At 36.6% G+C, this 14,401-nt stretch overlaps 2 protein-coding genes across 3 annotated transcripts in view; both read left to right on the top strand.

Moving 5' to 3' along the window:
* IPO11 (importin 11) overlaps window positions 1–14,401 on the top strand; it is a 194,692-nt gene that overhangs the window by 140,221 nt on the left and 40,070 nt on the right. Inside the window, exon 28 of the mRNA XM_025892346.2 lies at window positions 14,253–14,348. Within this exon, the coding sequence (XP_025748131.1) occupies window positions 14,253–14,348 (96 nt within the window). The remainder of the gene's footprint in view (window positions 1–14,252; window positions 14,349–14,401) is intronic.
* On the top strand, window positions 1,167–3,916 carry LRRC70 (leucine rich repeat containing 70). Of its 2 annotated transcripts, none has more exons than XR_012382064.1 (2): window positions 1,167–1,366; window positions 2,918–3,055. XR_012382064.1 is itself a non-coding variant. In XM_073905425.1 (2 exons), exon 2 carries the CDS (start codon window positions 1,876–1,878, stop codon window positions 3,769–3,771), a length of 1,896 nt encoding a protein of 631 aa, XP_073761526.1. In that variant the 5' UTR covers window positions 1,167–1,366; window positions 1,865–1,875; the 3' UTR covers window positions 3,772–3,916. The 2 variants fall into 2 exon arrangements, 1 of the variants encoding a protein (XP_073761526.1); XM_073905425.1 differs by having other exon boundaries at window positions 1,865–3,916.

Here is a 14,401-nt window from a genome sequence, read left to right as displayed (position 1 = left end):
CTTTGGTGCAAAATAGTTGTTTATTTAAAGCATGGGGGGTGGGTGTAGGGACAGGACCTGTGGGCAGAAAGAGCTACTGCACCGCGGTAGTGATGGGTGGCTGATTATATTCTATGGGGTTGGGGGAGGTAAGGAAAAAGGGCGGTTTCTGAGAAAGAATTTTCATGTGCTAAAGAAGACTCACAAGATACCGGAGGCCTTGCCATTGTCAAGTTAAAGCTGTTTACCCTTCTAGTAAGGCATTAACATTAAGATAGCTGGGAACTTCCTGGAGGAACATTACACTCTGCCCACTTCAAGTATCTGTCGATGGGCTGCAGGTTATAAAGGCATTTAATCGTATTTACATTCCCTTCTGGAAGCTATTGCTAAAGCTTTTGTAAGTAAACTGAGGGAGACTCAGGTCTTGCAGGATGGTCATCTCTACAGGTTAACTATTTGTTTTTCCTTTAGGGCAGCCAGGAGTGCCTGAGAAATGTCACATATATTCCACAGCAGGGGGGCGGTTGTGGGGTGTCAGCTTCTGCTTTGTCCTCAGCTTGCCTTCTGTTCCCTTATCAGGTCCCTTTCACTCTCCCCAACTTTTTTTGCCAAAGGTAATCTTTGCCAGTAATTTGGTGTGCAGCTTTGTATCATTTTATAATGCAAGGCATATACCTTAATAAATTAAGGTGCTAGTTGGTGATACTCAATATTTTTTATATCCAAAATTCTCTGAAAAGTTAAAAAGGAAGAGCAGAGAGTTCAGTGTAACAACATTTGTGCTCACCATTCTAAATTTCTTGTTTTTGCTACCTTTTTTTTTAAGGACTAAAAGTCTGTAATGTGTATTCAAAGCAATGTAAATATTATATGCATTTAAGACCCAAATTATATTACTCTGTTTATCCTTTATTTCACCTTTTTCTATTCAGTATCTATCTGTTGCTGATGGCTACAGTTTGTTCATTCTGAATATTTAAATTTTTCACATTTCCTTTTAAAAAATACTTATTTTTTAAATTATAAGATGTTTAGGTATGTGTGTTAGGAACACTCAAATTAACTGCTTTCTGAAAAAAATAAGTTCCTGAGATTTCCTTTCAACAATACTTTAGAAACACAGATAAAATTACTTCCTGTCTCTCAGTTTCCTGTATCCATGGCAACCTCTGTTTTACACACTGACTGTGGAGGAACCAATGTGAAGAGTGGTGTTTCCTGAGCAAACTGTGACTAAAAAAAAGGAAGAAAAAAAAAGGTGGAGGGGTGGAGGTCAACAGTGCCACAGAAAGAAATGGAGTTTAGAAATGTCGCTCTTCAGATTTAGAAAGAAAACCTTTACTTGAATCAGCCGAGTGTCAATAATATGAATTTCCTGGTTTTGGTAAGATTATTTATTTAAATATGAACTTTTAACTGAAATGAAAAATAATTTGCTTTTGTGAAAAGCTATAGTTTAGAGTTTAATTGCTTTTTGTAGTGAATTTGTACTTTCATAAATTATAATGTTACTTAATTGATACTGACTTTAATTTGGTAAAGGGACGTATTATATCCAAAGACCATTATCCATACCTCATCATTTGTCACTTTAGTTATTGTCAATTGTAATATTTTAAATTAGCTTTAGCAAACATATTATTTTGCAATTCATTAAATTTGAATTATTTTGTCAAGCAGTGGGTTAATGGCCTGGAGGTGTTAATTTTAGAACACATTCCAAACTCATTATATAATATGCTATCACCATAGTACAATTGATGATATTTACTATTGTTGGCTGATACTAATAAAAATAAAAGAATATGGAATTTTTAGTATTATAGCACTTTAATTTTGAGAACTTATTGATGATTTAAAGTTTTACCTTCTTTTTTTATAGCCAATTCTGATATGAACAGAAAAACCAAGAACAGGGCTATGTGTGGATTACATTTTTCTCTGCCTTGCCTACGACTTTTTCTACTTGTTACGTGTTATCTTCTATTCTTATTCCATAAAGAGGTTCTTGGATGTTCGTCTGTTTGCCAGCCCTACACTGGGAGACATATTAACTGCCGTAACTTAGGCCTTTCAAGGATTCCTAAGAATTTTCCTGAAAGTACGGTTTTTCTGTATCTGACTGGAAACAATATATCTTACATAAATGAGGGTGAATTAACAGGACTTCATTCTCTTGTAGCGTTGTATTTGGATAATTCTCGCATTGCGTATGTATATCCAAAAGCCTTTGTTCAACTGAAGCATCTGTATTTTCTATATCTAAATAATAATTTTATAAAACGCTTGGATCCTGGACTCTTTAAGGGACTTTCCAATCTTCGTACTTTATGTTTACAGTCTAATCAAGTAGCTTTTGTTCCAAGAGGAGTATTTAATGATTTAGTTTCAGTTCAGTACTTAAACCTACAAAGGAATCGCCTCACTGTCCTGGGGAGTGGTACCTTTTTTGGTATGGTTGCTCTTCGGATACTTGATTTATCAAACAATAAAATTTTGAGGATATCAGACTTAGGCTTTCAACATCTTGGACAGCTGGATTGTTTGTATCTAGAAGGTAATAATTTAACAAAAGTACCATCAAATGCTTTTGAAGTACTTAAGAGCCTTAAAAGACTTTCTTTGTCTCATAACCATATTGAAGCAATACAGCCCTTTGCATTTAAAGGACTTGTCAACTTGGAGTATCTCCTCCTGAAAAATTCAAGAATTCAAAATGTTGCTAGGGATGGGTTTAGTGGAATTAATAATCTTAAACATTTGATCTTAAGTCATAATAATTTAGAAAATTTAAATTCTGACACATTTAGCTTGTTAAAGAATTTAATTTACCTTAAGTTAGATAGAAACAGAATAATCAGCATTGATAATGATACGTTTGAAAATATGGGAGCATCTTTGAAGATCCTTAATCTGTCATTTAATAATCTTACAGACTTACATCCAAGGGTCCTTAAGCCATTGTCTTCACTGACTCATCTTCAGGCAAATTCTAATCCTTGGGAATGTAACTGCAAACTCTTGGGCCTTCGCGACTGGCTAGCATCTTCAGCCATTACGCTAAACATCTATTGTCAGAATCCCCCATCCATGCGCGGCAGAGCATTGCATTATATTAAGTGGACTGACTTTACAAATTGTGTTACATCTTCGACAAATGTATCCAGAGCTTGGGCTGTAAAATCTCTTCATATTCATCACAAGACTACTGCGTTAATGATGGCCTGGCATAAAGTAACCACAAATGGGAAACATTTGGAAAATACTGAGAGCGTTACTTTCTGGGAACGAAGTCGTACTTCACCTGCCAGTAGATTTTTTCAAGAGAATACCTTTGGTAATCCATTAGAGGCTACTGCAGTGTTACCTGTGCAAATACAGCTTACTTCTTCTGTTAACTTGAACTTGGAAAAAAACAGTGCTCTACCCATTGATGATGCTTCGGTGTCAGGGAAAACATCTCTCATTTGTACACAAGAAGTTGAAAAGTTGAATGAGGCCTTTGACATTTTGCTAGCTTTTTTCATCTTAGCTTGTGTTTTAATCATTTTTTTGATCTACAAAGTTGTTCAATTTAAACAAAAACTAAAGGCACCTGAAAACTCAGGGGAAAATAGACTTGAATACTACAGCTTTTATCAGTCAGCGAGGTACAATGTAACTGCCTCAATTTGTAACACTTCCCCACATTCTTTAGAAAGCTCTGGTTTGGAGCAGATGCAACTTCACAAACAAATTGTTCCTGAAAGTGAGGCACAGGTGATTCTCTTTGAACATTCTGCTTTATAATTCAACTTAATGTTAGTTACAGGAAATCTTCAGTGCCATGGACATGAATTCAACTGAAGCCTCCTTAAAGAATTATAAGCTTTATTTGGAAATATAATGAATTATATGAGCTTAGCATTAATAAATACATGTTTTTAATAATTTATGAATACTGTATTCATTCAGCATATATCTTCGATAGGTGCTATATTAAGTAATAATACTAGCTAATGTTTCTGTGTACTAAGCACTATGCTAATAAATACTTCATATATCACATTTATCCTTAAAAAACCTTGTAACTATTTACGTTTTACAGGTAAGGAAACCTAGGGAAAGTGAGCTTAAGAAACTGTGCCAGATTCTTGCTTGTGCTACTTTTAAGGTCTGTCTGATTCCAGGGCTCATGCTTTTAATTTCATGCTATGCTGTTGCCTAGGTGCTAATTGTGAACAACATAGGCATGGCTCCTATTCTTGGTAGAGCTTGAAATCTAGTGGAGACACATGGTTTCCATATGGGATGGTAAGTATTGCACTTGGAGGTGCTACTGGGTATAACATAAGTGGAAGTGGTAGGTGGCTTTATGAGAACAGTGACATTGAGACTGGATCATGAAGGATAAACAGATATGAAGAGAGCTGAGTAATAGGTAGAGGTAACATTGTATCATAGGAGTTGAAGAAAGAGAAAGAATGCTGCTTTTCATGAAGTAACATTCAGTATAACCAGAGTTATGGGTGGTGGTGTGAGATTTGTAGCTGGAGAGAGATATCAGATGATGAAGGATATTGTAATTTCATATTTTTCCTTAGGGCAGCAGGGAGCCATGGAAGGATTTTAAATAGTGGAATGACATAATCAGATTTACTGTTTACAGAGTACCTTCTTTCTGGAAGGAGCAACGAGACTGGAGGCAGAGTTAATTGGGTAGGAATTTGGGTACCGGAGGCCTGTGCCAGAGTAGTGGCAGAGAGAATTGATGGATTCTGGAGCTTGGTGATTGGCTAAGGGGTGAGAGGTGAGGGATATATCAAAGGTGGTAATTTTTTGGCTTAGGCAGCATTCTGTTGCATTTAATGAGCAAAGGAAGCAAAAGGAGTGGGGATATGTGTAGGGACAAAATAATGAGTTCAATTTTGGATACATTGAATTTGAGATTCACATCTGATCTCCAAGTGGAAATATCCAACAAGCAGAAGGTTAGGGGGGAGATCTATCTGGTAAAGGTCAATAATTTGTAACCTTACATTTGTCTAGTATGCCAGAAGTATATGATACTCTCTTAACAATAGCATTGACCATTTGAGTCATGATTTTGGGAGACAGGTAAGTGAGGAAGAATAAGATCAAAGAGCCCCCAGGAGATGTTAGTAGCCTTGATTGGGAATCTTTAACGTAGATAGATGGTAATTCAAGCCATGGAAACTATGTATGTTTTTCTCTATTAGCATAAATATATACTCTGTAGAATATTGGGCATATAGTAAGTGCCCATGCTTGATCTATTAACAGGGACCTGAGCCACGAATATGTATTAAAAATTTTCCCTCGAGCATTATGTATTTCATGTGCTGTCCTTCCTCTTCCCCCAAATTTCTCTTTTTTGTTATTAAAAGTTAATACTTGCCAGGGCGCCTGGGTGATTCAGTCATTAAGCACCTGCCTTCGGCTCAGGTTGTGTTCCCGGGGTCCTGAGATTGAGCCCCACATCGGGCTCCCTGCTCGGCGGGAAGCCTGCTTCTCCCTCTCCCACTCCCCTCTGCTTGTGTTCCTGCTGTCGCTGTCTCTCTCTCTGTCAAATAAATAAATAAAATCTTTAAAAATAAATAAAAGTTAATACTTGCCATATGAAATTAGCCTAAAGCAGTCTGGGAGTGTTTAAACCAAGTGATAATTATTGAGTCTGTATTGTGAACCCGAAGTAATTTTAAGAATGGTTGTGTTGTCTGGTATACCTTAAGATGGTCCTTCTCAAACTCAGAATCACCTGGGTTGTTAAAAGACAGATTGTTGCCCCCCACCCCTCCCAGAGTTCCTTATTCAGTAGGTCTGGAGTGGGGCCTGTTGCGTGTATGTGTGGACAAGTTTGCTGGTAGTGCTGGTCTGGGGAACATGGTTGGAGAGCCACTGCTGTAAGATAATTGAGGAAAAGCAGAAAGGAGCAGAGGAGTGGTTTTGAGATATACTAGAAATTTCAGAGAAATTAAAGCCACAACTCCCCCCTCCACCCCAAGAGTTCACCGTTCTCCTTTTCCCTGCCTAGTTTAAAGCTTTGTCCTTGATTGTGATTTTAGAAGAAAACCTGAATACATTTTAAATAAATCTATTCTTACATAAATTACTTGTTTCATTAGGGACAGGTGTATGGTGTTTTTTCACCTTGAAAATGTTTTTAATAATACACTTCTGTTGTTGTAGCCACACAACTCCCACAACTCCAATTAAGTTTTTTCTTTAATTACTAAAAGTACATGCTCTTTGGAAAAAAGAATTCAAACAATACAGAGATATTTAAAATGAAAGGTGAAAACTCTTCTGTCTCTCTTCCCTACCACCTAGACCACATCCTCTTGAAGATGTTAGAAGCAGCATAGGTGGTTATTTGGAGTTAAGAAATATCCATAAACAAAGTATTAATCTTGACCTTACCAAAAATCTCCCCCACATTAAAAAAAGATAATTTAGAAATTTTATCGAGATTTTTTTTGTTTTTATGTATAACTTATAATTGGTGATTGATGTAGGCTCAACTAGAAAACTTTAATCTTATTAATACTGTTTTATATATGGAGTTGTAGTTGTACATGGTGGTATTCATTAGGTACCTATTCCAGTTTCTGTTAGCAGCTTTTCCTTTTAAAAATATTAGCTCATGGGTGCCTGAGTGGCTCAGTCATTAAGTGTCTGCCTATGGCTTAGGTCATGATCCCAGGGTCCTGGGATCGAGCCCCACATTGGGCTCCCTGCTTGGCTGGAAGCCTGCTTCTCCCTGTCCCATTCTCCCTGCTTGTGTTCCCTCTCTTGCTGTCTCTCTCTCTCTGTCAAATAAATAAATAAAATCTTTAAAAAAAAAAAATATTAGCGCACATGACACTGTTGTTTGATACTTGCACCGTTTAAAAAACTTAAGGTAAAATTGAAGTGATCATATACATAGACATTTTTAGCAGTATAATTTGTGCATATGATTGTTTCACATTTTGGCAGCCCCACCTCAAACAGGAAAGTTAAAACTAAGTAATAATATTCTAAATTAACATAGGTGAAGAAACTTTTCTTAAGAGTTCTGTGTTTCTCTACCATTTACTAAAGTTTTTTGATGAGAACACTCAAGTATATGGTTGTGTTTCAGAAGGATAGTTTTATATACAGGTCCATTTTTTCCACTGACTTCTGTGAAAGTTGGGTCAGGTTCCAGGGCATTCCAAAAAAAGCTCCTCTCCATCCTCCCCCATAACAGATGAGAAGTATAGAATTCAACTACCATTTATTTATAACATTATACGTTTTAGTACATTTAAAATTCCAGCGTGGAATTTCAGAAATAAGTATCTCACTTCTGGGATAATTGGGAACGTACTCCCAGTTCCCTCCTAGCATTGGAGCAGATATGTTTGATGTTAGATTGTCCTTGAGGACTTGATTGGTATAGAGCAGACACTTTAACAGGAGTCGGCAGGAAATGAGGAACGTCCAGGTGATGGAGTGGGGGCCTGGGTAAGGTGTCTCATGGGCTTCTGGAGGTGAGGGGCTGCCAGTGCTGATAGCCAGAGACAGATGTTGGGGCACGGTAAGGGTGGACGTTGTTTGAGAGTGAGGGAGTTGTGTGGAATTCACTGGTAGCAGGGAAAGACGATCTTTGGATACCTCCTTGTTCTCCGCCAACTTTGTGCTCAGTGGAGTTCTCGACTTTCTCCTACATAAAGTGCCACGGTTACACTCTTCCTCTTACCCGTGTCTTGAGTCAGCAAGCATTTTTACTCCATTATCTTAGCTGCAACACAACAATAACAGTAAAATATGCCATATTTGTCTTAAAGGGTTGCAAAAATGGGAGGAAAAAAGACTAGGGAACTTTTACAAGGTTCTGAAAAACAGCTTTAATGCTAGGCCTTCCTACCAAATTGGTCTCACAGGCACTTACCCATGTCCTCGGTATAAGGGCCCCACACTTGGACTTGCCTTTGTCACCAGAGTCCTCTTGATCACGCAACACGGTTTTCCAGGGCACATTCTCTTTATTGTGGTTGGGACCGTGCGATACACAACACTTCTCCAGGAATATAACTCTGAGCCACAGGTATCTTTTCATGTGACTTTAATGACCAGCACAGTTGGCTTTTTTCGTTTGTCCTCAAGGTATATATTGATGATTACCTTGTAATTATTTACTGTATAGTTTTATCATCAGCAATACCTAGCATTTACAAATGGTGAGGCCATATTCCCACCCTCATAATTATGAAATCTCTATCTAGTAGGTTCTCTTTTTTTTTAAGATTTTATTTATTTGAGAGAGAGAGAATGAGAGATAGCACGAGAGGGAAGAGGGTCAGAGGGAGAAGCAGACTTCCTGCTGAGCAGGGAGCCCGATGCGGGACTCGATCCCGGGACTCCAGGATCATGACCTGAGCCGAAGGCAGTCGCTTAACCAACTGAGCCACCCAGGCGCCCTCTAGTAGGTTCTCTTATATCCCTTTGTAAAAGTCAAGAACCACTCTGTCTAATGACTCCTGTAAGCATTCAAAACAAGCATTACTCGGGTTTTCAGCCTAACGTTTTTCCCACACAGTTCTGTACCAGTCATTTATCATCTTTTTCTGGAAACTTAGTGTTGTCATTGGGTATTGTTTCTTGAAGCGCAGTCTTTCCCTTGAAAGTCACAGAAGGTGGCAGTTTCTTCTGGATCGTTAAGAGTTTTTCTGTCTTAAAGATTATGGGCTTCTTTGTTTTGCTTGTGTGTGTGCAGCTCAAAAATTAATTGAGGAAATAGTTGATAATATTAAAAGCCTTTGTAAAGATTATTGTTGGATGTAAAAAATCCAACTTTCATTTTAAAACAACTTAGTGAATTTCCACTAAGAATTTTTTTATCCCATTTCCTTGCCAGTATATGTCAAGGGAACTAGATTTATTAACACTCTTTTCCATGACCATGTAGAGAATTACTGTGTAGAAAGAATATATGTTTCCATCTAAGTGACAAAAGTATTTGCAGCTAGCTAGATCCTGGAAAATATCTAGAGAGGGAAAAAGCTAATTCTAGTGTAAATGCCACCAGTGGTTTTTGTAGCCTCTGGTGTGGTAGAAAGTCTGGAATAAGATTGATTAGTCAGGGCTTTCTTATTTTGCCTTTTTCTTTCAATAAACTGTTCTTTGTTTAATCCTATTAAACAGTATAAGCAGAGAAGTATAGTTAAGAGAATATTTTATTTGGTTGTGGCTTTTAATGCCTAAAGCTTCTTATTTTCTTAAATTACCCTAACTTCAGTGACCTCCTATATTTAAGATCCAAGAATGCAAGAGTGATTTCAAATATTAATCATTTGTATGTGATGTATAAATAGTATAATTGTGGTCTGGTTAGGTCAGAGAAAATGCTGTCTATTTTTTTCTTGGACCCTCTGTGAAAAACTCTTAAATCATCTATTTTCGATTATAGAAATGTTCAGAAAAAGTAATTGAGAATTTTGTATTTCTGCATTCCTGTTTTCTTCCCAGGTCCAAGGGGATGAAGATATGATACAAATCTATCAATCCATCACTTAGAAAGTGTTAAAACACATGGTATATGATGAATAGGTCATTTCTCTGAAAAATAGAGCTATAAAATGCTCACTATAAAAATGCTAGTAAAGGGCGCCTGGGTGGCTCAGATGGTTAAGCATCTGCCTTTGGCTCAGGTCATGATCCCAGGGTCCTGGGATCGAGTCCCGCATCGGTCTCCCTGCTCCTTGGGAGCCTGCTTCTCCCTCTGCTTCTCTCTCTCTCTCTCTCTCTCTGTCTCTCATGAATAAATAAATAAAATCTTTAAAAAAAATGCTAGTAAAAATTGGACAGCTGGAAACTAGAGTCCTGTTCATATTCAATGTAATATTGTTTGGGCTGACTAAATGACTATTAGAAAGTTCATTTATTTGTGCCTTTGTGGATTAAAAGTTTTATTTTTTTTTTTCAAGGGCTATTTGTTTTCTGAACCCTTGTGGTTAGGTTCATAGTGACACAAAAGGATAGAAATAATCTTAAACCAGCATAGTTTTTAAGTTGGTTCAATAAACACAAAGATGGATTGATTTTTTTCTTTAGTACTTAGTTTTCAAAAGCAAAGAAAAATCACTCTGCATGAAGTTTCTGCAATTTACAGTCTACGGATACTTTTATATACCCAGAAAATGCCTTAAAATGCCATAGCTTTAGAAAATACTAAGAGAGCATTAAGAACTATAGTTTTACTCATGTGAATTTAACAGAAAAAGAAGTTTACTGAAAACTTTGTGGAATTGTTTAAATGGTCAAATAATAGTACAGTTTTTCAAGCCCTCACCTATTTAATATTTATATATGTGTAACATCACTTATATCACACTTGAAGAACCAAACAAACGGATGTTTATAAAAGCTTGTCTTCTTTCTGTAGTGTGTTTGTAACTTGTGTCTATGTGAATACATTAAAAAGGAAAAGTGTGACAAAGAAAAAGAAGGGAAACGTTCAGGTTACTAGTACTTTTTTCCCTTCAGTTTTACTTTCATTCTCCTCTTTCATCTTCAATGTTAAATTTTCCTTGCATTTTCTGAAATGTTTCAGAAATAGATTCCAGCACAGCCAACCTTCTGCTCTGTTTTCTGCCTTATGTTTAGTGTAATCAGTTGTAATGGTATCTATAATTCAACTATCCATAGTTGTAATTACAAAAAGAGGTAAGCACAAATAATATTGCAAAAAGAAAATGAGGGAGGTCAGTTCTTGAGTTTTGGGGATCATTTAATTCCCATGATTATATTATTGAGTGTTCACATTATTTATGTCCTGTGGGACATAAAAAAATAAACATAATACATGAGCTGTGCTTAAAGTTAACTGATAGTCTTAGAGCAGGCGTGTAGGCATGAAAAATTAAAGGACATTAGGAGAACGAACTAGATGGCACATGAGTTGCATACTAAATGAGTAGTGCCGACGTTTTATGCTACTGGAAATTCCGAGGACAGAGTGCTCACGTACAGTGGGTTGGAGTGACCAGAGAAGGCCTGTGAAGGAAGTGTGAATTAAGGTGAAAGAAAAAGGAGGAAGAGCATTGTGAGGGGCAGGAAGGGAGTAAGCAGATCTGAGTTAGCAGCTATTATATTCTAGAGGTGATGACTTAACTGCTTGAAAGCCATGAAAGGAGGAGTAACTTGAGAAAGGTGGGTTTGTTCGAGCTTCCTGAAGTTCTTGATTGCCCCCTGAAAATTCTTAAATTAGAAGGAATGAGATTTAAGAGACTGGAATAGAAAGCATCCATTTGCCTCTTTGAAGCCCTCAGTAATGGGTGAGTAGGATCAATTGGATCCCAGTTAACCTTGTAAAGTGAAAATAAATTTATATCAATTTTTTTTTTTTTTTTTTTTAGAAGGAGCATCTATCCTAATGTTATCAGTGCAAAGTGGGTTAACTTGCAAATGCTAAGATCTCAAGTGATGGTGGAGTGATCAAGATTCTGGGGACCACTGATGAGAATTAGAGAGTGATAATTTGCCAGTGCTTCTTTACCTCCGTTTAGGTGACAAATGCTCTCCCTTCAGACAGGTGCCACTTAGTATGTCAGAAATACCCATTAAATGGAGAAAAGTACTTAGGATATCATACTTTAAAAGGAAAAAAAAAGAACATCTCATTTGTTGCTTGTTTTCTTTGTCCTTCCTGCAGATTATTAGTCCCTAATGGATGGACACTTGGGTTGCTTCCATAACGTTGCAGTTGTAAATAATGCTGCAGTAAACATCTCGGTGCATGTATCTTTTCAAATTAGTGTTTTCATATTCTTCGGGTAAATAGCCAGTAGTGGAATTACTGGTAATGGTAATTCCATTTTAATTTTTTGAGGAACCTCCATACTGTTGCATTCACATGAACAGTGCATAAGGATTCTTTTTTTTCCATATCCTTGCTAACACTTGTTTCTTGTGTTTTTGATTTCAGCTGTGCTGACAGATGTGAAGTGATACCTCACTGTAGTTTTGATTTGCATTTCCCTGATGACGAGTGATGTTGAGCATCTTTTCATGTGTCTATTGGCCAGGTCTTTGGAGAAATGTCCGTGCATGTCTTGTGCCCATTTTTAATTGGATTCTTTTTTGGTGTTGAGTTGTATAAGTTCTTTATATATTTTGGGTACTAACCCTGTATTGGGTATTTCATTTGCAAATATCTTCTCCCATTCCGTAGGTTGCCTTTTAGTTTTGTTAATTATTTCCTTCACTGTGCAGAAACTTTTTTTTTTAGTCTAGTTTTTTAGGTTTTTAGTTTATTTTTATTTTTGCTTTTGTTTCTTTTGTATCAGGAGACTTACCTAGAAAAATGTTGCTATAGTCGATGGCAGAGAAATTACTGCCTGTGCTCTCTTCAAGGATTTTTATGGTTTCAGGTCTCACATTTGGGTCCTTAATTCATTTAATTTTTGCACAACTGGTGATTTAGTTGTCTAAAATCTGATCACATTTGAATGTACAGACAAAACATTTGACTTTACAAAGGTGGGAACATGACCCAAAATATGGTAAGTTGGGTACTTCTTTACTGAACATTTAAAAAAATAATCATCCATGTTAATGCAGAATGAGAAACATGGTATGTCCTTTGTAGGAATGATTCTAGAACGTACCTGTATGTCCTTTGTAGGAATGATTCTAGAACGTACCTGGAGATGAGTTAAAATTTATTCAGTTAGTTTTAAATTCAAAAAGTATGATTTAGTGTTTCAGTGGATGGTTAAGTACTTCCACTTTTTTAAAAGTCAGATTCTCGTTAAAGTACAGTTAACTTAAAACTCCTTAAGCATGAAGTTTTCACACATGTACACAGGGTATAACCACTACCATAGTCAATATAGAACACTCCCATCACCCCAAAAGGTTCCCCTGTGTCCCTTTCTCTAGCAACCACTGAACAAATAATTTTCCCTCTCCAGAAAGTCACATAAATGGAGTCATACAGTATGTAGCATTTTGAGTCAGTTTTATTTCTCTTAGCATAATGTTTTTGAGATTTATCGATGTTGTTGCATGTATCTTTAGTTCCTTTTTATTGCTGACAACCATTTCGTTGAGTAAGTATCCCACAGTTTGTTTAGCCATTCACTAGTTGATAGACATTTGGGTCATTTGCAGTTGGGAATTACTATAATAAAGCTACCATAAATACTTACATACAGAGCTGAGGCTGCTTGTTTTGGTCTTGGGTAAATATGTGGGAATGGGATTGCTGAGTTGTGTGGAGTGTGTTAATTTTATAAAAACCGCTGGTGTGTTTTCTAAAATGGATATGCCGTTTTTTTATTCTTAATAGCTGTGAATGAGAAGTCCTGTTGTTTTTCATCTTTGTCAGCAGTTGGTATTGTTAGTCTTTTAAATTTAACTTTTAATTAAAATGTCATTGTGGTTTTAATTTGCATTTCTCTGAGAACTAGTAACGTTGAACATATTTTCAGGTACTCATATACCGTCTTTATATCTTGTTCAGTGAAGTGTCTTGAAGTTTTTGCCAATTTTTAAATTGAGTAGTCTTTTTTTTTTGGTGCAAATAGGGTGGTTTTGTTAAAGCATGGGGACAGGACCCATGGGCAGAATGAACTGCAGAGTTATCTTCTTGAGCTTTTAGAGTTCTTTATGTGTTCTGGATTCAGGTGCTTTCTCATACATGTTTTACAAATATTTTTTCCCAGTCTATGGCTTGTCTTCTTTTTCTTGGCATTACTTCAGAAGAGTACAGATTTTTAATCTTCAGCATTTTTTTTAAAAGATTTTATTTATTTGAGAGAGAGATAATGAGAGAGAGCACGAGAGGGTAGAGGGTCAGAGGGAGAAGCAGACTCCCTGCTAAGCAGGGAGCCCGATGTGGGACTCGATCCAGGGACTCCAGGATCATGACCTGAGCTGAAGGCAGTTGCTTAACCAACTGAGCCACCCAGGCGCCCAATCTTCAACATTTTCATATCTTTATCTTATTAGTTATAAAATCAACTCAGGTTTATTGTAATGAGTTAAAGAATATTAAAATATATTTCCTTTCGGACCTACCATTTTAGTGTTTAAACACTAATACTCTAGTGAAAGAGAAAATTTTAATGTTATGTGCAAAGGTAAAATTTCTGCTACAAGAAACATATTTTGAAAGTTTCCTTTGTATCTTAGAAGTAAAATTTCTCTTCATGTTTAAGGGGGTAATTAGAAAAAGAAAAAGAAAAAAGAATAACCTGTTAAAATACTCCAGTTCAATCTGTTTTGCTTTTCTTTTATTTTAGTGTCATCCAGGATAAATTCTGTGGGATTATAAACATCTCAGTGGAGGGCCTACATGATGTCATGACAGAAGACCCTGAAACAGGAACTTATAAAGAGTAGGTGGATCATTTAATTAATTGCACTTGATCTGGGGTGGAGTATGGGGGGG

Source organism: Callorhinus ursinus, unplaced genomic scaffold (assembly GCF_003265705.2).
Source record: "Callorhinus ursinus isolate GAN/ISIS: 27379988/994484 unplaced genomic scaffold, GSC_fseal_2.0 scaffold23, whole genome shotgun sequence".
NCBI lineage: Eukaryota > Metazoa > Chordata > Mammalia > Carnivora > Otariidae > Callorhinus > Callorhinus ursinus.
This window is presented reverse-complemented; position numbering and strand designations above follow the sequence as displayed.